Source organism: Moschus berezovskii, chromosome 4, assembly GCF_049115385.1.
Source record: "Moschus berezovskii isolate FMDL1 chromosome 4, NW_MosBer_1.0, whole genome shotgun sequence".
Classification (NCBI taxonomy): domain Eukaryota; kingdom Metazoa; phylum Chordata; class Mammalia; order Artiodactyla; family Moschidae; genus Moschus; species Moschus berezovskii.
In genome coordinates, this window is record NC_142463.1 from 51777219 (window position 1) to 51804248 (window position 27030).

Below are 27030 nucleotides of genomic sequence, written 5' to 3' on the forward strand. Positions count from 1 at the left end.
GCCACCTCATGCGACGAGCTGACTCACTGGAAAAGACTCTGATGCTGGGAAGGACTGGGGGCGGGAGGAGAAGGGGATGACAGAGAATGAGATGGCTGGATGGCATCACCAACTCAATGGACATGAGTCTGAGTGAACTCCGGGAGTTGGTGATGGACAGGGAGGCCTGGCGTGCTGTGATTCATGGGGTCGCAAAGAGTCGGACACGACTGAGCGACTGAACTGAACTGAAACTTTGAATCAGAGCACCTTGGTTTATTGTTCAGTTTTACTTTTTAACCTATGAAATGTTGCCAACCATATTTTGCAAATGGAGGAAATATAGAATTTAAAATTCTTCCTTCAACACTGATCTTTTTCAAGCTATGCTTGAATCCATTTGGTTTAAATGCAAATTAAAGGGATAGGGAAAAAGTTAGAATTATATTCTCACATAGAATGAACAGATCGATTCACAAAGCCAAAGACATATTTTTTTTTAATTCTTAATTTTCAAGAATTTCTAACAAAAAGAAAAAAAAACTTGGAAAAGAGAATCAAACATTATAAATGTGCTATTGCTGATCAAGAATGACTCATAGTATCATATTTATTCTTAAGCCAGAAAAAAAGTTTTTTTAATTAAAAGAAAAGAAAAGCCAAAGAAAAGTCTCTTCTCAGCTGAATGACCTTGTCAGGATACTACTTCATGGGCCTGGCTCTTAGTATCCACTTCTGATTAGGAGGGCAGGAGGAGTTGATCAGATAGTTATTCTAAACCCCTGCAGGAAGAAAAGATTGGGTGGAACTAACTGGTCAGGCTGCTCCTGCGCTGGGGGAGCAGAGTTCCATGGGATTTACTACTGCTGACCAGACATTCATGGAGTGTCCCAATAGTTTCAGTGGGAATCACACAGCCATTTTCCACTAATGCTGTGCTATGCTCAGTCCTGTTGGACTCTTGGGGACCCCATGGGCTGTAGCCCACCAGGCTCCTCTGTCCATGGAATTTTCCAGGCAACAATACTGGAGTGGGTTGCTATTTCCTCCTCTACGGGAATCTTCCCAAGTGAGGAATGGAAACTGCCTCTCTTCTCTCTCCTATGTTGGCAGGCAGATTCTTTAGCACTATGCCACGTGGGAAACCATTTCCACCAGTTGCTGACAATCAGTCCAAACTTTAGCCTTTCAATGGCTGAATCGTTAATACACCTTCCTTGGTCACTGAGATAATCGTTCAGTCACGTCCGACTCTTTGAGACCCACTGACTGTAGCCTACCAGGCTCCTCCGTCCATGGAATTTTCCAGGCAAGAGTACTGGAGTGGGTTGCCATTTCCTTCTCCAGGGGATCTTCCCGACCCAGGGATCGGACCCGGGTCTCCCGCGTTGCAGGGAGACGCTTTACCATCTGAGCCACCAGGGAAGCCCCAAGTCTCCTCTAGAAACGTGTCAATACCCAACGATGTGCTAACAGGGAATTTTGTTCTGTTTTGTTTTTTGGAAGAGTCTCCTAGATGAGGTCATGGCGGAGTGGAAGGGGTCTACACAATTCTCTCCAAGACGTCATCAAAGCAGGAGGAAAGACCGGAAGGAGCCCTAGGAAACCCGAACCCGAGTGGCCGCAGGAATCCAGAGCCCAGGCCGAGGGGAAATCTAGCGGGCGGCAGGCAGGCAGAGGCTGCGGGGTGGGCGCCCCGCGGTGGGACCCGAAACGCTGACCCTGCCAGTAAGCAAAAGCGGGCTCTCAGGACCAGCAAGTCAAACTGCCCTGGGGCCCTACGGGTGATTGAAGCCCCCGGTGCGGAGTAACTTTGGCCACAAACTCCTTATCCCGTGGTTCTCGGGGAGGACGGGACGCAGGAAAGGAACGCAGCCAAAATCCAGCTCGGTTCCTTTTGGACGAGCGCTGGGGAAATCCTCAGCCTGAACGGAGGGACTTTTAAAACCACTTACCCCGTTCTAGAGTGGAAAATCAAAATCTGCCAGCGCCCCGTGAGACTGCACGGGAAAGCCGGGCGGGCCGGGCCGGCCACGGCAGCTTCAGGCTCCGCCCCGCGCCGCCCCAGGGGCGGGTCCCAGGGAGGAGTTTGGACCTTCCCGGCCACCGTTGACTTCAGTATGGCTGCCTCCAGGGGAAAACGAGGCTAACCAGGCAAGTCCAGACCCTAACTCCTTCGTCGCATGGATCTTAGCGCAGAGTTCAAGAGGTGGAAGGCGCAGTGTCTGAGCAAAGCGGATCTCAGCCGGAAGGGCAGTGTGGACGAGGACGTGTTAGAGATTGTGCAGCTCCTAAACGGGCAAGAACAGTTTTTCACCACCAGTTCCTGCGCTGGCCGAATCATCCTCCTAGACGGGGTGAGGACCTTTTGTGCCCTTCCAGTCCTGCCCTGTAGTGTGTGTGCACGACGGCAACTCCTACACCCGCCCGATGCAACACCCCAACCCAGCTTGCCTATTTGTCCTTCTGATCGGTGGTCTCGGTCTCTTTAAACTGACAGCGTTACTTAAATCGATGTGGATAAATTTGTAATGTGTTTATTAATTACTTGGGAGAATTTTTAAAATACATATTCTGATTCTGTACGTCAATGGTAGGGCGTAATCTACATTTCTTACAGGCCCCCAAATGATGCTGAAACTACTGGCCTGGGAATGATGTTGAGTTGCAAGGGTTAGAGACTTTTATTTTTTTTAACACTAAGGGAATTTTATTTTTTCAATACTAAGGAGATTTAAACATTTTCTAGTCTGGTGAGGCGGCTCCCGTCTAGTCGACCGCTCTACCAAACCATTGTTAACCAGTTGATTGCTGCTCGCTATGGTTAAGGAGTTCACTGCCTCCTAGTGGCCCACTCCATTATTACAACTCTGGTAATTTTTCCGTTCCGTTCCGTTCCATCGCTGTCGTGTCCGACTCTTTGCGACCCCGTGGACTGTAGCCTACCAGGCTTCTCCGTCCATGGGATTCTCCAGGCAAGAATACTGGAGTGGGTTACCGTTTCCTTCTCCAGGGGATCTTCCCGACCCAGGGATCGAACCCGGGTCTCCCGCATTCGAGGCAGACGCTTTAACCTCTGAGCCACCAGGGAAGCCCTCTGGTAATTTTTACGCTATTTCAAAAAAGAAAGCCAGGAGGGAAGCCCTTGTGTCTCAGCTGGTAGAGAATCCGCCTGCAATGCGGGAGGCTTGGGTTCGATCCCTGGGTTGGGAAGATCCGCTAGACTGGAAAGGCTACCCATTCCAGCATTCTGGCCTGGAGAATCCCATGGATTGTATAGTCCACGTGGTCGCAAAGAGTTGGACACAACTTTGAAACTTTAGCACCTTGCCTGGCATATTAAGTGCACTATAAGTTAGCTGTGTGTTCACTTTAACATTAAGATTGAATTCAGAGCTTACAAGACACTATGCTTGTAAACTCATTCTTTAGATCTCTCACTGACAGGTCATGTGAATGTCTCCCAGGTTAGCAGGGTCTCTTCATTCTTATTTTGCTTCCATTGCTTGGCTTGCTTTCTGTCTCTTCCCTCATTTCTCCTGCCCTGTCTTACCTGGATTTACGCAGTGATTTCCTAACAGGTCACTGAACTACCAGTCTCCCTACCCCAGGCCGTGTTACACGCTGGTAACAGATTCCCCTTTATAAAACATAGTTCTGTATATGTCACTCATCTATGCTAAAATGCTTTGTGCTTTGTTGTGCTTAGTCACTCAGTCGTGTCCAGCTCTTTGCAACCTCATGAACTGTAGCCCGGCCAGGCTTCTCTGTCCATGGGGATCCTCCAGGCAAGAATACTCGAGTAGGTTGCCATGCCCTCCTCTGGGGATCTTCCCAACTCAGGGATGGAACCCAGGTCTCCTGCATTGCAGGTGGATTCTTTACTGTCCGAGCCACCAGAGAGCCCTAGTGAAATACTCTAATACACTTTTCAGCTGTTTTTCCCCTCTGACTCTTCATCTTAATCTGGTCACTGAAGCTGAACTATTCTCTTTTTCCTCTTACATTTATCTGCCTTTGTTCATCTTTATTTTTCCTGAAATGTTTACCCCCATCTTTGCATATCTGAGACATACCTCGCCAAACTCACCTTTCCTACCTGAGCACAAACACACACATCCACTTGGAAGCAATGACTACTTCTTCTGAACTGCCTTTAGGACTTTTTCCTGAACATCTTTTCATTTTATGTATTACCTTATACCTTGTATTTATTTTCATTTTGCCTTATTTCTAGAAGAATTTGGATCAACTTACAAGTAGGCAATATAAGAAGGAAAATAAAAAGTGAGAAAATCTGGATAAAAGGAGTATAGATAAGATGAAGCAGAAATGGCATTAGTTCTCAAAATATACCACGAGACTGTTAATTTGCTAGAGGTGGGTCACGCATTTGGTTGTAAGATTTAGGGCAGCCAGCATTAGATCAGAACATCAGTACCTGACTGAGATCATTCAATGAAAACAGATCAGTTATTTGGACAAGCACAACTCATCTCCATTCCAAAGCCAGATGGCAAAGTCTCCTGTGTACCTAATGTATAAAAGTCACCTTGTGGAAGTATGGTGATTGGTTTATTTTCATGAAACACAGCATGACTATATTTTAATACACAACCAAAATATAAAACATCATAGAAAATTGACAATAAAATACAGTATTTCATTTTCATTGCCTGACAAATGGTTAACCTCCTTAGTCATAAATGAGCTCTTGGAAACCAGTAACAAAGACATTGATAAACCAAGACAGATTAAAAAAAAAGAAGAAAATGAAATAACACAAGTGACTAGTAAGGATGAATCATAAGATGACTGAACTGAACAGTAGCAAACGAAAAGCAATTTCTTTATAATACCATATTTGGATCTGACCTGGGTCTCCTGCAATGCAGGTGGATTCTTTACCGTCTGAACTACCAGGGAAGCCCAATATTAACATTTGTACAGTTTTAGGAAACATACCCACATAAGCACTGGGGGCCAAGACTGATGAAATCCCCTCTGCATAGTAGGGGAAAATCTATCATAGTTTAGATTCAAAACTATAAATTTTGGATATTTTTAGCCCTAGCAGTTCCAATTTGTTGGAATTATTTCAATAAGTTAGTTAGATAAATTTATAGTTTATATATAAACCATGTTTACTGCATAGAATGTGCATGTGATTTCCTGTATCCTTTTTCAGTTGTCCTTGAGGATAGGATCTGTTTATATTTGTTGTTGTTCAGTAGCTCAGTCAGGTCTGACTTTGCATCCCCATGGACTGAGGTAAGCCAGGCTTCCCTGTCCTTCACCATCTCCCAGAACTTGCTCAAACTCACGTCCATTGAGTCAGCAATGCTATCTTACCATCTCATTCTCTGCTGCCCTCTTCTTCTTTTGCCTTCAATGTTTCCCAGCATCAGGGTCTTTTGTAATGAGTCAGTTCTTCACATTAGGTGGCCAAAGTATTGGAGCTTCAGTTTCAGCATCAGTCCTTCCAATGAATATTTAGGACTGACTGCCTTTAGGATTGACTGGTTTGATATCCTTGCTGTCCAAGGGATTCTCAAGAGTCTTTTCCAAAACCACAGCTAGAAAGCATAGTTCTTTGGCACTCAGCCTTCTTTATGGTCCAACTCTCACGTCCATACGTTACTACTGGAAAAAGCATAGCTTTGACTATACAGACCTTTGTTGGCAAAGTAATGTCTCTGCTTTTTAATATGCTATCTAGGTTTGTCATAGCTTTTCTTCTGTTTACATACAAAGTACCTAATAGAACTTGACAAATAAACATTTTTACAGTTAATAAGCAAAGAATACTGGTAAAATATTTGCCTTCTTGAAATTCTGAACTTTCAGTCCTAGCTCTGCCCTTTGGTGCTACATATAAAGTCTAATCCAGAGGTCCCAGATTTATGCCTATAGTAACTAGGGACATAGAAAGGTATGATGAACAGATCAGGCATCAGTAAAAAGTGTTAGGTCCTGTGTGGGACTGGAACAGTGCTTTCTTACAAAAGGAATTTTAAGAAATGTTTTTAATGTTCTACTAATCATATAAAACAGCTGGAGTACAACTTAGGGGCTACTAGTGTACAACCCCTTGTAATAATACCTTTTCTCCTAACAAAACATAACCATATTTCAGAAAATATTTATGAAGTATTTTTATCTTAATAAGCAAATTACTTTCTATCTCAAATAATTTCATTTCATTTTTGTTTTATGTTTAATTTTACCCAAACGCCTATTGAATTGTTCTTAGTCATTCTTAAAATCACCACTTGGGGTTCTTAGTTCTTAGGAGAAAGCCTAAAATGGGCTTCCCTGATGGCTCAGATGGAAAAGAATCCTCCTGCAGTGTGGGAGACCTGGGTTGGATCTCTGGGTTGGGAAGATCTCCTGGAGGAGGGCATGGCAACCTACTCTAGTATTCTTTCTTGGAGAATCCCCACAGATAGAGGAGCCTGGGGTCGCCTAAGGGTTGGACACGACTGAGTGACTAAGAACAGCACAAGGACAAAATATGCTACACATTGTACTTCTTATTTGATAAGTATTATGTGACTAACTTAAATTATGTTATTTTTTCATTTTAGAGTATAAATGGTTCTGAGGTTCAGAAAAAAAACTGTTGCTGGCTACTGGTTACACATAAAGCCTGTGTGAAAGATGATGTGGTAAGTTTTTGTACATACATTTAGAAATAAACTTTAATTCACAGTCACTTTAAATATATGTGAAATAGAAGATTCCATTTATGTGCACAGTTTTAATGACTGAAGATTACAAGGCCTAAAGAGCATGCATTGCAATGGCTATTGTTTTAGTTGTGGGAGACTACTGTCTGTGCTGGATTATTTAGTTCCCTAACTTAAAATGTTTAGGTGAGTTCATGTAAATTCATATCAATCAGGTGTTTTGCATTACCAGCCCAGGTGGTTGAATGTTGTCTTCCGAGCACTCACGCCATCTCCACTGGGTACTGCTTCTCTCTGTATGTCTGCCCTTCTCTTCTGCTGCAGATAATCTCTGTGGCAGGAAAGATAGCTGCCAGCAATCCCAGCAGAAGAAGATTCACTTTTAAGATCCATGCATTATTTCCAGAGGACTCTGAGTCATCCTGCCTGGTGAGGTCTTCTCCGCCAAGATGAGTTATCTTTGCCAGTAGAATAGAATGCTCTCCTTGATCAGACCCAGGCACTTGTTGTCTCTGATATTATACAGTGGGAGCGATGAGCAACAGGGTCACACTGACAGTCGCACCAGAATCAGATGATGTGAAGGAGGGAGAATGGTGCAGGTAGGTCAGGCAGACAGAAGTAACAACTGCCTTGTACAGATTCTGTTGTTGTTCAGTCACTAAGTCATGTGCAATTCTTTGTGACCCCATGGACTGCAGCACGCCAGGCTTCCCTGTCCTTCACCATCTCCTGGAGCTTGCTCAAACTCATGTCCATTGAGTTGGTGATACCATCCAACCATCTGTCGTCCCCTTCTCCTGCCTTCAATCTTTCCAGCATCAGGGTCTTTTCCAATGAGTCAGTTCCTCCCATCAGGTGGCCAAAGTATTGAAGTTTCAGCTTCAGCATCAATGAATATTCAGGACTGATTTCCTTTAGGATTGACTGGTTTGATCTCCTTGCAGTCCAAGAGACTCTCAAGAGTCTTCTCCAACACCACAGTTCAAAAGCATCAGTTCTTTGGAGCTCAATTTTCTTTATCATCCAGCTCTCACATCCATATATGACTACTGGAAAAACCATAGCTTTGACTAGACAGGCCTTTGTAAGCAAAGTAATGTCTGCTTTTTAATATGCTATCTAGGTTGGTCATAACTTTTCTTCCAAGGAGCAAGCGTCTTTTAATTTCATGGCTGCATTCATCATTCACAGTGATTTTAGAGCCCAAGAAAATAAAGTCTTTCACTGTTTCTATCGTTCCCCATCTATATGCCCTGAAGTGATGGAACCAGATGCCATGATCTTTGTTTTTTGAATGTTGCGTTTTAAGCCAACTGTTTTCACTCTCCTCTTTTACCTTCATCAAGAGGTTCTTTAGTTCCTCTTCACTTTCTGCCATAAGGATAGTATCATCTGCATATCTGACATTGTTGATATTTCTCCCAGCAATCTTGATTCCAGCTTGTGATTCATCCAGCCCAGCATTTTACATGATGTACTCTGCATATAAGTTAAATAAACATGGTGACAATATACAGGCTTGACATACTCCTTTCCTAATTTTGAACCAGTCTGTTGTTCCATGTTCAATTCTGACTGTTGCTTTTTGACCTGCATACAGATTTCTCAGGAGGGAGGTTAGGTGGTCTGGTATTCCCATCTCTAAGAATTTTCCATAGTTTGTTCTGATCCACACAGTCAAAGGCTTTAGCATAGTTAATGAGGCAGAAATAGACGTTTTTCTGGAATTCCCTTGCATTTTCTGTGATCCAACAGATGTTGGAAATTTGCTCTCTGGTTCCTCTGCCTTTTCTAAATCCAGCTTGAACATCTGGGAGTTCTCGGTTCACATACAGATTCTAGCTGAAGCATAATAATACATGTGTCTCAATCTTCATTCTAACAACAAACCATTTAGACAGATGTAGTACAGTCTTTACATTCCATATTCCTTTATTAAAAATATAAATTAATAGTTTGCTTGTTTGAGGTATGGTTTGAAAGAATGCCACAGACGGTTTATGAGAGGATTAGAAATCAAGTCTCTTAGAAGAATATGCAGATTAATTAGTCTTGGAGAAAGAGATCCAAGAAAGCAGAGTGAAAAGTTACTGTGGAAGAACAATGCAGAATGAGTCTGAAAGTTCCTTGGAAATATTGAAGGTACATAGGATAAAGGGTCACCAAGGAATAGGCTCAGGTGTTTGTGTCTAATCCTAATATTTGTCATGTATTTAGATTGTGGCCCTGAAGAAAGCGAATGGCGATGCCATTTTGAAGTTTGAGCCGCTTGTTCTTCACGTGCAGTGTCGGCAGCTGCAGGATGCACAGACTCTGGTAAAATGTTGTGATTATACTTGAATTTATAGGTATATGGGTAGATTTAGTTTTGAACTTTAAATCTTCTGCCACAGTTAATACAATGCTAGTTTAATCAACTAATGTTTTTTCTAATTATAGATTTGAGGTTATATATGTTTCAGCAGTTTGTAGAGCTAAAGTGTTTATCTGGTTAGCCAGTTTATCAGAATTTAATTTATTTTCTTACAGCATTCAGTGGCAATAGATTCTGGCTTCAGGAACTCTGGGATAACTGTAGGAAAGAGAGGAAAGACTATGCTGGTAAGGTACCTTTTGGTAAAAAGCAATTCTTTGATCATGAAGTAATCCAGATTATCAAATAACCTTCTACTCAAATCTTCCTGCCATTCCCTGCTCAGAAACCTTCACTGACTGACTTGTCTATACAGGGCAAAGTCCAGAGTTCTTAGCTTTACATTTGAGGCCTTATAATATTCCCGTCCACTTACTTTTCTGCTTCCCTGGTGCCTCAGATGGTAAAGAGTCCACCTGAAATGAAGGAGACCCGGTTTTGATCCCTGGGTTGGGAAGATCCCCTGGAGAAGGAAATGGCAACCCACTCCAGTATTCTTGGCTGGAGAATCCCATGGACAGAGGAGCCTGATGGGCAATAGTCCGTGGGGTCTCAAAAGAGTCGGACACGACTTAGCAATTAACACATACATCACTTACTTTTAACCTGATTCTCTCTGGCCTCTGCATTCTGAATAGTCACAGCCCAGTTCAATCAGCACCATGATGTATTGGGAAGAATTACAGAGGGCTCTAAAGTCCTCTACAGGGATCCATCAGGCTGAACTTTTTCAGCTGTATCAGGGATCTATCAAATTGCTGCCCTCGGGCCACATCCAGCCTGCCACGGGAGACCAGTTCCAGTACCCCTATTTGATTAATTGCTGTCTAAGCTTGCTTTCATGCTCCAACGGCAACATTATATTGCCTGCAGAGTTGAAGATATTTACTATCTATCCTTTTACAGAAAAAGTCTGCCAGCCCCTGGACTAGAGGATCTGTAAAGTTCCTTCCAAGTCCCAGAGCCTCTCTGAGTCCTTTCCTGGCCAAGCCAGCCCCTAGTGACTTTTGCCCTTTCATGCATTGGAGAAGGAAATGGAGAACACCCACTCCAGTGTTCTTGCGTGGAGAATCCCAGAGACGGGGTAGCCTGGTGGGCTGCACAGAGTCGGACACGACTGAAGCGGCTTAGCAGCAGCAGCAGTAGCTTCTGTTGGTGTTTATTGTTTGGCATGGTGCACACTGTTTGCTTCTGTAGTATTTCAGATTGTCTTCCATTCTAGCTCCCTGGATGTCCCAATTTTCTATCTATTTTTAACAAATAGCCTATTTTCCAAAAAGAGGTGGCTTACAAAAGAAGACATCTGTACAGCATGACTAAATAGAAAAGCAAAGCTCATGGTACTGATTTGAGTCCCCGTCTCACTCCCCACTGTGTGCGTCTGGTGGCCTGAGCAAAAACAGAGCCACTCTGCCACCTTTCTCTCCTTTGTCTTCTGTGTTAAATTAGTGACAGATCTGTCACATCTACCTCTAAGTCCTCACTCCGGACCCCGCCTCTCCCAGCCCTCTTCCACTGCCCCTACTTAAGCCCTCTTCATCTCTCACCTCTGTCTTTACAGCAGTCTCCTGCCTGGTCTTCGTCCCCCGCACCTTTTCCTTCAGTCCCTCTAGCCAGTAGTGTCAGAATCCCCGTTTTAAAGAAGTCAAGGTCGCCTTTCAAGACCTTATGTAAATAAACTATTTTGCATCTACCTTATTTATACTCATGTTCCACCAGCATACTTCCACTCCAGCCAGATAAAATACTGTTGGCCATTTCCTGAATGTTTTGTGCTTTTCATGTCCTGTTACTACAGAAAAGTTTTTTTCTCTGGCTGAACGCTCCTCTTCTCCCATTTTTACATCTGGTGAAATTATTCGTATGCTTTAAAATCCCGTAAAACCACCACCTGTCTCAGTTGCTCCTCTTCTGTTTCCTTAGTATTTTGTTGTGTGTGTGTGCTCACATGCATGCATGCACGTGCACATTTATGTGTTTCTTCTTAGTACCATGTTGGACTGTGATTCTTTGTTCACTTGGTTTTTTTGTTCAGATGTGTTAGCTCTCTTTTAGATGGGGACCGTGTGTATTCATCCGGTGTCTTCATACCTTTTGTGGGGCCTGGAAAATTGCAGACACTCAATAAAGGCTCATTGAATGAGTTTTTGTGCCTCGTAAGAGTTTCTGTTGTTTCTTAACTTATATGCAGTGTTTGGATTTACTGGGAACATGCTGACTATTTCCTCAATGGGGTTACTAAGATTGGCAACCCTAAAGCATCAGAAAGCAGCCACTTTGTGAGATGGAACAGGCCTAGTTTATCTTGTAACCACCCTGTGCAAGCAGTGCTAAGAGTCCCTTTAGCATCCAAGCCATTTTGATTTTCCCTTAAAACTTCTGTTGAGGTTCCATTTATTTTGTTTCTTTAAATAGTGTATTAAAACTTTCTTAGATTTAGTGAGATTGATACTATTAAGTTTGTTGGGCTCTTTGATAATATCTGCTTCTCTGAAAGACAATGTAAAAAATGATTTTCTTTACAAATGACTTTATATGATGGGAAAATCTATTTAATCTCCTTTGATTCAACTGTATTTGACTAAATTGTATCAAAGGGCAAGCCTAAGTGCTGTAATGGAGCTAAACTATATATAAACACAGCCCTAAGTGGACTGTTCTTTAGTTATTTTCAGCGTCTCTAGTACATAAGTCAGCCAATCTAAGTTGTTCCTTGTAGGCTGTCCGGAGCACGCACAGCTTAGAAGTTCCATTAAGCCATCAAGGAAAACTGATGGTGACAGAGGAGTATATCAACTTCCTAGTAAAGATAGCAAATCAAAAAATGGAAGAAAACAAGAAGAGAATTGAAAGGTATGTTCATTATATATTCCCATGTTAGTCTCATATACCTAGGTCTACTTTGAAAATATTAATACATATCACCTCCAGTTTATACTCCCAGCTGCTTTTATATTTGTAGCCTTATTATGAATAATAAAGATAATGAAAATAATTGATGAGAGTAGGCCAGTGGTAAGGAACCTGCCTGCCCGTGCAGGAGACATAAGAGATGCGGGTTCGATCCCTGGGTTGGGAAGATCCCTTGAGAAGGAAATGACAACCCACTCCAGTGTTCTTGCCTGGGAAACCGCATGGACAGAGGAACCTCATGGGGTACTGGCCACAGGGTTGCCCAGAGTCAGACACAACTGAAGAGACTTAGCGCATAGCACGCATAAAGGCCAAACTGCAGTGGGTACCACATGGAGCATAAAGGGGAGGAAGCTCCGGGCAGGACAGGAGGACGTGCAGCTGCCAGCACCAGGCATTAGGGAGAAACAGTTACTCAGGGGAGCAAGGCAGCCACAGGGACATAACCGATCCAGCCGAAGGCAGCAGGGACATGGTACACTCCACCTCTGGGATGGGACCTACTGAAGATTACTTAGAATCTCCTTTTGAAGAGAACAGCCTGGTTAATTTTAATCTGATAAATATTTTATACCTCTGGCTAGATCAGAACCCAGCTCTTGTCATGAATTAGATTTGAACTGGCATAATTGTGCCAGTCAGAAGGATTATGGCTGTCCGTGCACATCTTTGTATTTCTCTTGTTTCTGCTTGATTAATTTTACATGACTCTTTCTCAAATTTTTTCTCAGAATAGAATTTTTGATATAAAGAAGTGACTATTATGCTGCTTTTTATATATGAAGAGAGATGCCACTGACCTACCATCAGTAAGATGTGTATTTCTGAGTTACTGAAGGAGTCATCTTGTTGTCGTTTATTATTTCCTTTTTGCTTTCTCGCCATCCCTTTGGTCACCTCGCAACCAGTCAGTCACTGCTGAAATCACCCTTGACGCATTCTCCTCTCCCCACCCTTCCTGCCACATTCTTCGTTCAGGACCACTGATCTAAGAGTAGAAAATCCAGGGTGTCTCTCTGCTAAGCCGTTCTCCATATCGCCATCAGAATCCTGTCTGTAAAATGAAAAGGAATCCTCTTGCTTAACTCGTCTGCTTAACATTCTTTAAAACTCAGCTTCTTTAATGCCGTAAAATTCTTTAATACCTAGAATTTTTTACAAAAGAGCTAAAGCCAAAAGCCACTGTGGCAGCAGAGTGGCATGATGGAAAGAGGTAGAATTGAGTTCCAGAGGCAGAACCGAGTTCAAATCCTGCTGCCACTACAACTTAACTCTCTTGGCTTCAGTTTTCTTGTATCTGTCTTAAAGAACAGTTTTAGCATATATTAGACAGCATATATGTAATGACAGGCCCCATCTGTGTCATGTCATGATTCTTAGGATAGCCTTTCTCCTCCTTCACTGACTCATACAGAGAATAAACCTATAATCACATCAGTATCGCCATCCAGGTTTTTTCAGCCAGGGCTCCTTATGTGAACCATAAAATTAACAAGATTATGCAAGTGACTATTTCTCAGTTATCCCAGCAGTGCCATATAAATTATACCAGCCAAGATACAGTGGAGATAAGTTAATTCATGACATATAGTCGCTGTCTGTGGGCATTAGGGCTTAATTTTTTAGTGGAAACCTGATTGAAAAAGCCTAAGAGTTTTCTTGATCACAGGGTACTTTGAGCAGATGTTCTAAATAAAGTGATTTCAAGAAAGTGACTGAAGGTACCCAGCCATTCCACCAGGCTACAGAGTTTGAACTGTACATAGGTATTTATTGGCGGTTTTTCAGTCGCTAACTCGTGTCCACCTCTTTGTGACCCCATGGACTGCAGCATGCCAAGGCTGCAGTATTTATTGGTACCATCCCAAAAGTTGGCTACATTCGTTAGACAGTATTCTAACTGTGAGACTGTTGGTGGAAAAGTAGGAGGCAGGAAATCAGTTTCTCTGTTTTCTTACTTGAATTTCAACAAGATTATAAATATAGCCCAAGATCAACTAACTATACACCTGGTGAAGTTAATTGAGCCACGTTCACCAACTATAAAATCAAATTATGCTTTAAATCCATTGACTCAAAAATATGTTTTGAGATTATAGTGTGCATGCTACTATCAAGAGAGTCATGCTCATCATATAAAATCAGTGAAAAATTAAAGAAGGGTAAAAAGTGTCTTAAGATACTGATTAGAAGATTACATGTGAATTCAGAAAGAGTGAACAAATTAGGGAGCTCCTTGGGGAACAGCTGTATATTCAACCAAATGCAGAAAAAGAGCTACTCTTCTGATGTGGAAAAGAGAAAAATTAAACACTGGAGGTGATGAGTTCTGCAATCAGATGTTGAGTATAAAATTGGTTTGTCATGGGACCAAAGTTTCACAATTCAAACAGCTGTAATAAGAGAAGTTTTAAAAGTCAAAATCCTAATGAGTAGCATTCCAGCAACAAGAAACATTCTTGAAATGCGAAAATTAAAAGTTAAGATAATTTTAATAGCAAGAGGTCTGTTTTATAAAAAAAAATTCCCAAGCCCACTTCTTCATGAGAAGAGTAAGATAATTTCATCTATAATGATTTCCAGGTGAAACATGGGAAGTTTGGAGGTTTATTTACCAATTACAAGAGGAGGGCTATCTTTGTAGCTGTTAATAAGAGATCAAGACTGACTTCGATTGGATAAAATTAGCCATGTTCCTCTTCTCACCAACTGTGTAATAAGAAAATAAATGTTAAATAAAATGTAGAATAAAAAGTCCAAGTATATTGGCATATCATATTGATAAAAATTAAACAAATTAGAGCAAAAAAAGTAAATATTTCTAATGGTTGGTTTTTTGTTTTTGCTTTTTTATGGTAAAATAAGCATAACATAAAATCTACAATTTTAGTCATTATACAGTTCATTGGCATCCTTTCCTCAACATCCTTGCCAACACTTGTCTTTTGTTTTGTTTTGATAAGTGCCATCCTTGCAGGTGTGAGGTGGTATCTCATTATGATTTTGATTTGCATTTCCTTTAAGATTAATGACTGAGCATTTTCCTTACACCTGTTGGTAAGCATTTGTGTGACATCACTTTGCTACTTTCCTTCCGGTGCTTTTTCTTAGCTTCCTTCTGGGCTTCTCTTGTTATTCTACCTGTTGGTTAAATACTGTTGTTCTCCAGGATTCCTCCCACGGCCCATTGCATTAGCTTCCCCAGACACTGGTTGCTAAGTTGCTTCAGTCATGTCCGACTCTGTGAGACGCTATGGATTGCAGAACGCCAGGCCCCTCTGTCCATGGGGATTCTCCAGGCAAGAATACTAGAGTGGGTTGCCATGCCCTTCTCTAGGGGAATCTTCCCAACTCAGGGATTGAACCCACATCTTTTATGTCTCCTACATTGGCAGGAGAGTTCTTTACCATTACTGCCACCTGGGGTAGATCTTCCAAATATCTCCCAAGTTCTGGGTCCATATATCTAATAACCTATTGAACATATCTAATCAAATATCCCATCAGCCTTTCCTCAATATCTTATCTTAGTCTCAACCATTTACAAGCATTATTACTGTTTATGCCTCAGTGCAAAGAGAAGTGTGAACCATATTGAGTTACACTTATTTAATTGCATGTATGTCTTTTTTCCCCATTACAACATGGTCACCTTTTAAGTAGGACTTACTCCCCCCACACACAGATACCAACCAAACACATATCCATACATCCCCACACTATAAATATCTCTTATCTTAAAACTTTATTGAATTAATCATAAATAATAAAGGAACTTAAAAGTTAATACATTATACTGAGTTCCCTAAAGGCGAGTACAGTTTCTTATCATTTTCTGAGTGTCTGATAGGAGAACAGTAGTTAATAAATGCTTGCCGAATTTATTTGACAGACTTGTTCTAACAGTAGTGCTACTTAAAAAAAAAATAGTGCTACTTTTATGGCTTCACAGACTTAAGGTCATTATTCTGGAAGACATGTAGGATGGCTTACTGATGGGGTGACCAGAATAGACTTGCTATGCAGTCTGGGTAAGAAGTAACAGGACTCCAAGTAACAAGGTAAATGGGAATGATGCTGCAGAGCATGATCCTAACTTGGCAGCAGATAGAAATGAGGGTAGAGGAGAAGGAGGAGTCAAGTCTTATTTTTTTAATGGAAATAAAGCTGGTAAATAAATAACACACAATTCTCTATATACTTATGGTCAGAGAAGTAAGTAATATAAAGGGAAAACATACATTTTCTGGTAGTTTCTCCTTGGATGTCCCCTCCCCTCAGTTTTTCCTCTCATAATTCCTCTCTGTGCCAGAAGAGAGAGGAATTCACCTCGCCAGCTCCCATTCATCCTTGCAATTCAGCCCAGGCTTTGGTGTTTTTTTTTTTCCCCAAGGAGTATTTCTTGATCTTTCTTGGGGCTAAGTGCCCCATGTTCTCCTATTTTATCTTAGCTTTTTTGTGGCACATTGAATTTATCTTTACAGCTCTGCAACTCCCATCAAACCCTGAGCTCCCTGAGGGTACAGACCATCTCTTACTTGTTTTTAGCACCTGGCACAGGTTCTGTCACATATATGTTTTTTATAGAAATGCTAGAGTTTAAAATCAGTTAAAAATCCAAATACATAATATATGAGAACAGTTTTCTTTTGTTATTTGTGAATAATAAAAGCCTAAAAGGGTGTGAGGGCTTCCCCAGTGGCTCAGCATTAAAGAATCCACCTGAAACACTGGAGATGCGAGTTCAATCCCTGGGTTGGGAAGATCCCCTGGTTGGGAAGAACCCACTCCAGTTCTCTTGCCTGGAGAATCCCATGGCCTTGCAGGCTACAGTCCATAGAAATACACAGAGTCAGACACAACTGAAGCGACTTTACACACATGCACGCATGCAAAAGGATATGAAGTTGTGCTTAAGATTTCACTAATTTTATGTTCCTATTTCAGAAGTCAGAGATACCAGCTTTTTATTGCCCATGGTCCCCTAACTGATCTGAAGAAAATTTGTTTTCCCATGGCTGGTCTGAAAAGTTCTGTCATGAAGAGAACTATAAACAAGTTGCCCTGTGTCATGATAATCTTGACTACAGAGCTAGAAAAACGGAAGACAATTTGCTTTTCTTTGGAGGGAGGCAGAAAAACAGTTGCCTAGCATATATTTCTTTTTATACTCCCAGCTCTTTTTGTTGCCTTTGAAAGTTGAGAATATTATACTTTGAGAATCAGGCTTTGGAATGCTGTGTAAAGGGTCATAGCATGAGAAGAGAAAATGCAATTGAGAAACAAATTTCTGACTTAATGAGTAAGATAGTTTCCCAAAAGACATTTTAAAAGTTCCCTTAACAAAGAAAAAGAAAAAAGTAGTTGAAGTTGTATTCTTGGATCTCAACATGGAAAAGGTCTTTGTTCCTTTTTACCACTTGTTTCTTTGGTCCCCCAAGGATTATAGCTTTGAATTCTTAGGTTGTTTAATGGAAGATTAGAAGTAAGGCACCTATTCCTCTTTAATTACCTTTTTAGTGTGGTCAACAAGGTATTTTATATAGCTGTTAATTTGCTGTGCTCATAAAAGAGGAATTTAATCTTATCTTTAATTTTCTAGAAATACAGTAGAATCCAGAGAAAAGACTTGGTTACCTAAGTTTAAAGAGCAGGGTTGGGTAGAGACTGATAGAAGATAATGTGGAACGTCATGAACAGCCTCTTATGATCAGATAACGGTTATTCATACCCTTTTGTAGCATGCTTAGATTTGTTTTAGATAAAGTGAGTCATTCTACTGAGGCATTTTTTAAAACCATGCTATATAGGCAGTGTGAAAAATGAGAAGAAAAGCAATCATTGAAGTCACCCAGGATGATGGCAAGACCTGGAGACAAAGATCAGGCCAAGTGTAGAAGTCTTCATGAGTGTAAAGGACTGAACAGAATATTGGTAGATAATCTGAGGGGCAGATAAAGGAGTTTAGTCTGGAAAAGTGTTGGTGAGGCAGGTGAATTCTTACCTTATCGTTCACCTCTGTGGTGGGCAGGATACTGAAAGAATAAGCATTCTCCACTTGACAGGAATGCAGGGCAGTGGTGTGTTTGTGGGCAACCAGGTTTCAGTTAAGTAAGGATATAAGGAATACATTAAATGAAAAGGTTGTGACCATGTTATGGGATCTAAAATAAATATCAGTTTAAAATTTTCAAAACCTTTTTGCTGTAATTCTTAAAGTACTGTTTTCTGTTTCACTGTACCTCCCTCTTTAAGTTTAATTTATTCATTCTAGAAATACTATTTCAGTTCAGTTCAGTCGCTCAGTTGGGTCCGACTCTGTGACCCCATGAATCGCAGCACTCCAGGCCTCCATTTAGCCCTAGTTATCTGCCAAGGTGTATAGTGGTGACTACATACGTTCTTAAAATATGGATAGGAAATGTGGTAATCATGTTAGGTATATCTTAGCATTGTGTGAAGTATTTGGGAAGAGGCAATTAGCTTGGCTTTCTTAGGGCAGTTTTAGAGCTTTTTCAAGTGGGACTTAGCCTGTTTATTGAATTAAAGAACGTAATTGGTCCAGACAGCAATCTATCCTGTAGATATCAAAAACTTCCTGTCATAATCTCCCATTATAATAGGATATAAGAGCATGATGGAGAAGGGAATGGCAAACCACTTCAGTATTCTTGCCTTGAGAACCCCATGAACAGTATGAAAAGGCAAGAAGATAATGACACTGAAAGATGAACTCCCCAGGTAGGTGCCCAGTATGCTACTGAAGAAGAGTGGAGAAATAACTCCAGAAAGAATGAAGAGATGGAGCAAAAGCTAAAACAATGCCCAGTTATGGAAGGGACTGGTGATGGAATTAAGTCCAGTGCTGTAGAGAACAATATTGCATAGGAATCTGGAATGTTAGGTCCGTGAATCAAGGTGAATTGAAGGTGGTCAAACAGGAGATGGCAAGGGTGAACATCGACATTTTAGGAATCAGTGAACTAAATGGGCTAGAATGGGCAAATTTAATTCAGATGACCATTATATCTACTATTGTGGGCAAAAATCCCTTAGAAGAAATGGAGTAGCCATCATAGTCAACAAGAGTCCGAAATGTAGTACTTGGATGCAATCTCAAAAAAGACAGAATGGTCTCTGTTCTCTGTTCGGTTCCAAGGCAAACTATTCAATATCACAGTAATCCAAGTCTATGCCCCAACCACTAATGCCAAAAAAGCTCAAGTTGAATGGTTCTGTGATGACCTACAAGACCTTCTAGAACTAACACCAAAAAAAAGATGTCCTTTTCATCATAGGGGACTGAAATGCAAAAGCGGGAAGTCACGAGATAACCTGGAGTAACACACAAGTTTGGCCTTGGAGTACAAAATGAAGGAGGGCAAAGGCTAACAGAGTTTTTCCAAGAGAATACTGGTCATAGCAAACACCCTCTTCTAACAACACAACAGACAACTCTACACATGGACATCACCAGATGGTCAATACCAAAATCAGATTGATTATACTTTTTGCAGCCAAAGACGGAGAAGCTCTATACAGTCGGCAAAAACAAGACCAAGAGCTAACTGTGGCTCAGATCATGAACTCCTAATTGCAAAATTTAGACTTAAATTGAAGAAAGTAGGGAAAACCACTAGACCATTCAGATATGACCTAAATCAAATCCCTTATGACTATACAGTGGAAGTGAGAAATAGATTTAAGGGACTAGATCTGATAGACAGAGTGCCTGATAAACTGTGGACAGAAGTCCGTGACATTGTACAGGAGGCAGTGATCAAGACCATCTCAAAGAAAAAGAAATGCAACAAGGCAAAATGGTTGTCTGACAAGGCCTTACAAATAGCTGAGAAAAGAAGAGAAGCAAAAGGCAAAGGAGAAAAGGAAAGATATAACCATCTTAGTGCAGAATTCCAAAGCATAGCAAGGAGAGATAAGAAAGACTTCCTCAGTGATCAGTGCAAAGAAATAGAGGAAAACAATAGACTGGGAAAGACTAGAGATCTCTCCAAGAAAATTAATGATACCAAGGGACTATTTCATGCAAAGATGGGCACAATAAAGGACAGAAATGTATGGACCTAACAGAAGCAGAAGATACTAAGAAGAGGTAGCAAGAAGAACACAGAAGAACTATACAAAAAAGATCTTCATCACCCAGGTAACCAGGATGTCTGAAGTCAAGAGGGCCTTTGAAAGCATCACTACGAACAAAGCTAGTGGAGGTAATGCAATTCCAGTGGAGCTATTTCAAGTCCTAAAAGATGATGCTATTAAAGTGCTGCACTCAGAATGCCAGCAAATTTGGAAAACTCAGCAGTGGCCACAGGACTGGAAAAGGTCAGTTTTCATTCCAATCCCAAAGAAAGGCAGTGCAAAAGAATGTTCAAACTACTGCACGATTGCATTCATCTCATACACTAGCAAACTACTGCTCAAAATTCTCTAAGCGATGCTTCAATAGGACATGAACTGAGAACTTCCAGATGTTCAAGCTAGATTTAGAAAAGGCAGAGGAACCAGAGATCAAATTGCCAACATCCGTTGGATCATCGAAAAAGCAAGAGAGTTCCAGAAAATCATCTATTTCTGCTTTGTTGACTACCTCAAAGCCTTTGACTGTGTAGATCACAACAAACTGGAAAATTCTTGAAGAGATGGGAGTACTAGGACACCTGACCTGCCTCCTGAGAAATCTGTATGCAGGTCAAGAAGCAACAGTTAGAACTGGACGTGGAACAACAGCCTGGTTCCAAATTGGGGAAAGAGTCAAGGCTGTATATTGTCACCCTGTTTATTTAACTTATATGCAGAGTATACCATGTGAAATGCCGGGCTTGATGAAGCACAAGCTGGAATCAAGCTTGCCCGTAGAAATATCAATAACTTCAGATATGCAAATAACACCACCATTTTGGCAGAAAGCAAAGAGTAACTAAAGAGCCTCTTGATGAAAGTGAAAGAGGAGGGTGAAAAACCCAGCTTAAAACTCAACATTCAAGAAACTAAGATCATGGCATTTGGTCCTATCACTTCATGGCAAATAGTTGGGGAAACAGTGTAAACAGTGACAGACTTTATTTTCTTGGGCTCCAAAATCACTGCAGATGATGACTGCAACCATGAAATTAAAAGACGCTTGCTCCTTGGAAGAAAAGCTATGACAAACCTAGACAGCATATTAAAAAGCAGAGACATTACCTTGCTGACAAAGGTCCTTATAAAGTCAAGGCTATGATTTTTCCAGTAGTCATGTATGGATGTGAAAGTTGGACCATAAAGAAAGCTGAGCACCGAAAAATTGATGCCTTTGAACTGTGTTGGAAAAGACTTGAGAGTCCCTTGGACTGCAAGGAAATCAAACCAGTAAATCCTAAAGGAAATCAGTTCTGTATATTCATTGGAAGGACTGATGCTAAAGCTGAAACTCCAATACACTGGCTACGAGATGCTAAGGACTGACTCATTGGAAAAGACCCTGATAGTGGGAAAGACTGAAGGCAGAAGGAGAAAGGGATGACAGAGTATGAGATGGTTGGAAGGCATCACTGACTCGATAGATATGAGTTTGAGCAAGCTCTGGGAGTTGGTGATGACAGGGAAGCCTGGTGTGCTGCAGTCTGTGGGGTCCCCAAGACTCGGACACAACTGAGCAGAACTGTTAAAAGCATAAGATCTCAACAGTGGCAGAAACGTTCTCAACTTTTAGATCATTTTATTTGGGACCTAGGACAACACCTCAGATGTTTACCTTTTTTTTTCAGTTGTTATTTATTCACTTATTGGTCATATTTTTTACCAGGTGTGGCTGCACTGTACTCCATGCTAAGAATATAACAGATGACAAGATAAATGGAGTCCTTGGTCTCACGGAGTTTATATTCTGTACGAATAGTCACATTTGAGAACTTAATCAGTGCCAGGGTCTGTGCTAGATACTTACATATATAACCCTCTGAAAAGCCTGCTAGGTACAGGATAACAGCTAGTTTTATAAATGAGGAATTCGAGACTCAGTGAGGTTGAAATTAGCAACCTCAGCTTTCCCAGTGGAGCGCTGGTGTGAAGCACACGGAGCAAACCAAGCCACCTTGCTGCTTTCCAGCGTTTGCCGAAAACAAACACAAACCCTCCACTGGGAAAATGAGTAAAGGAAAAGAATATTTTACAGTAAAAAAATTCAAATAACAATAAACAAAAAAAATGTTCACTTTCAAAGAAATAAAAACTTAAATAATGAGAGACCCTTATCACTTATCAAAGTAAAGCATGTTTTTGATGTAATATTCACGGTATGAATGAAGTGGTCTCAAGTTCTGCTGTTAGGAGCATATTTTTTTGAATACCCATTCTGGAAACCTGTTAGTATTTATCAAGAGCCCTAAATATTTACACCTTTTAACCATGTAATTACTTTCAAGGCATCTATCCTAGATAGCTGAAGATGCAGATCATATTATTTCCAAAATGTTTATAACATTGTTTGTATTGGGAAAACTTGAAAATAAAGGCCAATCTAAGTGACATAATGTTATGCTACCATTAAAAAGTATTTTGTAATTCATTTAGTGATGTGGAAAGTGTTTTCAATAAATATTAAATTTGGAAAAACAAAGTAAAACTTTGTATGTAATATCACAATTATATAAAAGACAGGTATATGTATACATGGACAGATATATTAATTCAGAATACACTCATAAGCTGGAAAAAATAAAAATATTAAGAGTGGTTATTTTTAGGTAATTATGTGGAGGTCATCTCTATTTGTAACTTCATATATTTTCTAAATTCTCTAAAATGGACTTCTGTTACAGTTATGATTTTTTTTTTAAGAAAAATATTTCTGTTCTTTTTTTTACCTTTGTCTGACTCCTACAATTGGAATAGAAATTAAGGTAGGATAGAGGTTGTCAAGAGGTGATTCCAATCCAGTTTTCAAGACTGTTCTTAAAGAACTGAAAATGCATTTCTTTTCATAAATAAGCAATCATAAAAACAAGAAGTACATTATTTCTGTGATTTATTTCATATCTTAAGGTTAATATGAGATACCAGATTTACATAATTTTATGTTGGAGGTATATTTCAGTTATTTTGTTTCAGAACACACAGATACATAACAGAAGTATTTTATTTGTTTACAGGTTTTACAACTGCCTACAACATGCTTTGGAAAAAGAAACTGTTTCTACAACTTCACATCCTAAAGAGAAAGTTAACTCATCATATAGTCGTAAAAAAAAAAGGAACCCAGAAAAAGCACGTGGCAAACGTGTTACTAAAGAAAATGATAAAGAACTTGAAAATAACGACCATGATGATCCAGGAATCAGTGTTACTATCTTCCCTGAAGATTACTGAGATTTGGTTCTGAAATGTCTTGGTAGAATGATGTTTCTAATAGATATTATAAAGTTGCTCTTAATAAGAGTTTATTGAGTGTATCAGACTTTCAGCAAAGCAAGATTTAACTTTTCTGTATATTGTAGAGAAACTCTTTTATAAACAGTGTATAATATTTACTCTTATATACTATCTTTTAAAATCACATAGTCATTGCAAAAATAAAATTATGATTTTTAATGCCTCTAAGTTTCAGTGTATACTTCAAAACAGAACTATAATACCCTTTCAAGGGAACCTTAACATTAGGAATATTTGAGTAAAAGTCATAACATTTTTCTTAGTTTTCACTTAGAAATCAACAGCTTTCAAGGGGATCACGTTGCTGCTTATTTTCCTGGAGTCCAAGGACAGGGTTTTTCCTCTCTTTAGACTCTGTGAATAAAACAACTGATATCTTTTTTGTTCAGGACAAAATACTTACACCTTCTTTCACCATTATTTCTCATAAACCAGAGCTTGCCACTGGCACAGCCTCTGTGGAACAGGTGGGCATAACTTTTCACTATACTTGGTCAGAAATGATAACTTAAGACAGGAATCTCAATAAACAAATGTGCTGTGAAAAACTGCAAAGAATCAGAAGCCTTGGTTTGAGTTCTGACTGCGACAGAATCAATTTCCAAGGGCTTCCGTTTCTTCTTCTGCATAACAGTAATTCTAATCCCTTCCATATTTATACCAAAGGAGTGCTGACATCTAAGTTAAATAAAAATGTGAAAGCACTTAATAGACCATTTTGCATACATATTAATATTTATTTTCACTATATATTGAAGACATTTCACAATGTATTTTCAGAATATCAACTCATAAAAAATATATATTTAAAAAGAAATTACTAGTTAGTCATAGAGCTAATAAATTGAAAAACAAAAACACCAGAACATCAAATAAAAATTATATGAGTTAGTCAACACTGAGTTGTGGTTTTGGCATTTCAGTTGGTGATGGACAGGGAGGCCTGGCGTGCTGTGATTCATGGGGTCGCGGAGAGTCGGACACGACTGAGCGACTGAACTGAACTGAACTGAATATTTTAATAATTTATCTAAGTCTTTATATAAATTATTTTTAGATTTGCATCACAGATGCTTTCCTTCTGACAAATACCATTTTATACTCTCATTTTAAAAGTTGATCAACTTGATAACTATCTGCTATCATCTAAAATTTATCAGGAATGGGATCCAGGAAACTCCAAAGTTACTGTGAGATTTTTCTTTATTCCTCTTTTTAAAAAAATTATTACTCTTTCTTAATTTTTACTGAAGTATAGTTGATTTACAATGTTGTGTTAATTTCTGCTGTATTCATCCTAAATGTAGCGGTTTGCCTCTGTTAATCCTAAACTCCCAGTCCTTCCCTCCCCCGCTCCTCTCCCCCTTGGCAACCACAAGTCTGTTCTCTGTCTGTGAGACTATTTCTGTTTCATAGATAGTTCATTTGTGTCATAATCTAGATTCCACATATAAGTGATATCACATGGTATTTGTCTTTTTTACCTCACTTAGAATGAAAATCTCTAGGTCCATCCCTGTTGCTGCAAATGGTATTCCATTCATTATGGCTGAGTGATACTCCATTGTCTATATGTACCAAACCAAATCTTTATCCATTTATCTGTCAATGGGCATTTAGGTTGTTTCCATGTCTTGGCTATTGTCAATAGTGCTGTTATGAACATAGGGGTGCCTCTATCTTTTCAAATTATAGTTTTGTCTGGATATATGCCCAGGTTTACTCCTTTTTTTTCTGTCACAGCTCTGAACTCTCTCTTTGGCCTTTAAAGTAAGAGCTAATATTTCCTTTAGTCATTTTGAGTCCTCCATCTCCTTGCCATCCTGTAGCATTTGGCCTGTTAACACTCTTATCCCTGAATTTGCCCTTTCATCAGCATCCTGAATGCTTTCTTGTCAATCATTTCCCTATTTATAATCTTTCTCAGTTCTTTTTCTCTCAAACCCTTTAACATTTTCCAACATTTCTTGCACCTTAGAACCATGTTTAGAACCTTGAAAAAACACGAAAGCCCTGAGAAAGTTCAGGGATAAGCACTTCTTTTTTTAAACCCCCAAGTTGTTCTCTAGTTGGAAACCAAAGGGTAATGACATTGTGCGTATGTGCGTGCTAAGTCGCTTCAGTCATGTCTGACTGTGACACCATGGACTGTAGCCTGCCAGACTCCTCTGTTCATGGGATTCTCCACACAAGAATACTGGAATAAGTTGCCATGCCTTCCTCCAGGGGATCTTCCCGACTCAGGAATCAAACTCACATCTTTTTATGTCTCTTGCATTGGGAGGTAGGTTCTTTACCACTAGCACTAACTGGGAAGCCCCAGTGACACTGTAGGCATTCCCAAGTTTCTGTCTTTGGCCTTCATCTTGTTTTCCTGTCTGCACCCCAGCTAAACTCATCCATCCCAGTAGCCTTACCTTCTGAGACAATGACTTCTGCCTCTTCTGTCCTGGTCTGTCTCCTATACTCTGAATAACTGCTGGGCCTCTCCAGTATGGCTATTACTTCTCAGAAGTTTTCTCTTGTTTGACTATTTCCTGGTTCTTTGGCTAGAGAAAGCAGGCTTTTGTTGTGTTCTTTTTGTTTGTTTTGCATTTCCAGGTTGCTGGCTTTTCTAGTGCCCCGTCTGGGATATGTAAGGTAAAGAGAAAAGCCAGGGAACACATGACTGTGTTGTTCTTTAGGTTCCCAAATTCCTAGCTGGTCTACCTTTCCCTTGTCACTTCTCAGAGTCTTCTTATGTTTGTTTTATATGTAGTGTCCAGAGTTTTTTTTTTTTTTTTTGACCATGCTTATGAGATCAAGTTTGGCTTATGAGATCTTAGTTCCCTGACCGGGGATTGAACCTGGGGCCCCTGCAGTGAAATTGCTGAGTCCTAATCACTGGACATCCAGGGAATTCCCTGTGCAGAGTTTTTAGCTGCGTTTAGTGGAAGGAATAGGAAAAAGTGTATCTACTTCATCTTTGACGATCAGAAGTCTATAATGTATTTTTCTAATTAATGATGATATCACACCGTGGGGTGTTCTTGAGGATAGCTTTGGAACCCACCCAGATAGCCACAGCTCCCTCAACTTAGCACTGCCCCTTGTCTCCCAGTTTGTATGCTTTGCTGCTCTTGCTGTTGGCTGCTGCAGCCTCTTCATACTATAGTAGAGGAAAAAGAATACCTGGAAGTCTGTTTCCTATCCTTTACCCTCCACCCCCACCACATACATACTCCCTGTCTCACAGCCAATGATGACAAGTGCAGAGCTTCAAAAGACAATTTCGTTGCCCAGAAATGGGATAAACTTGGATGTGCAATTGCCATTTAAGCTCCCCATCAGGCTGAGGTTTGGACTTCACCTGAACCCTATCATATTTTTCCCACTCCCTTCCCCGTTTTTCCTGGGAGCTCCTGCTTAATAAATCACTTGCACTAGAATGGTGTCTTCTTCTGCAAGAACCTGACCTAAGACAGATATTGGGAGGATTTTGGCTATATTTTAGAAAGTTTGATGGCATACATTTACTATAAAGAGCTGATGTTTTAATGTGTTAGAAATTATACAATGCAAATAAATATATTAGGTACAGAGTTTTAAAAATTCTTTGGGGGT

At 40.2% G+C, this 27030-nt stretch overlaps 2 protein-coding genes across 4 annotated transcripts in view; one reads left to right on the forward strand and one right to left on the reverse strand.

The window, feature by feature from the left end:
* The window catches only part of CRYZ (crystallin zeta), a 29619-nt gene extending 27567 nt beyond the window's left edge, over positions 1-2052 (reverse strand). Inside the window, exon 1 of the mRNA XM_055402506.2 lies at positions 1935-2052. The gene's annotated coding sequence lies outside the window, so the exon portion shown is untranslated. The remainder of the gene's footprint in view (positions 1-1934) is intronic.
* Positions 2053-23586, forward strand: TYW3 (tRNA-yW synthesizing protein 3 homolog). 3 transcript variants are annotated; one of them, XM_055402507.2, is made up of 6 exons: positions 2054-2336; positions 6567-6647; positions 8889-8987; positions 9201-9272; positions 11804-11937; positions 23148-23586. In XM_055402507.2, exons 1-6 carry the CDS (start codon positions 2163-2165, stop codon positions 23362-23364), a joined length of 777 nt encoding a protein of 258 aa, XP_055258482.2. In that variant the 5' UTR covers positions 2054-2162; the 3' UTR covers positions 23365-23586. The 3 variants fall into 3 exon arrangements, with proteins under 3 accessions (XP_055258484.1, XP_055258482.2, XP_055258483.2); XM_055402509.2 differs by lacking the exons at positions 11804-11937; positions 23148-23586 and adding an exon at positions 9991-11770 and having other exon boundaries at positions 2053-2336; XM_055402508.2 differs by lacking the exon at positions 9201-9272.
* Positions 23587-27030: the final 3444 nt, after the last annotated feature.

Excerpts from the sequence above, each read along its gene's own strand:
- TYW3 (XM_055402507.2), top strand. The coding sequence starts at position 2,163 with ATGGATCTTAGCGCAGAGTTCAAGAGGTGGAAGGCGCAGTGTCTGAGC. Across the intron at positions 9,273-11,803 it reads AGAGAGGAAAGACTATGCTG|GCTGTCCGGAGCACGCACAG; the intron begins GTAAGGTACCTT and ends TGTTCCTTGTAG. Across the intron at positions 11,938-23,147 it reads AACAAGAAGAGAATTGAAAG|GTTTTACAACTGCCTACAAC; the intron begins GTATGTTCATTA and ends ATTTGTTTACAG.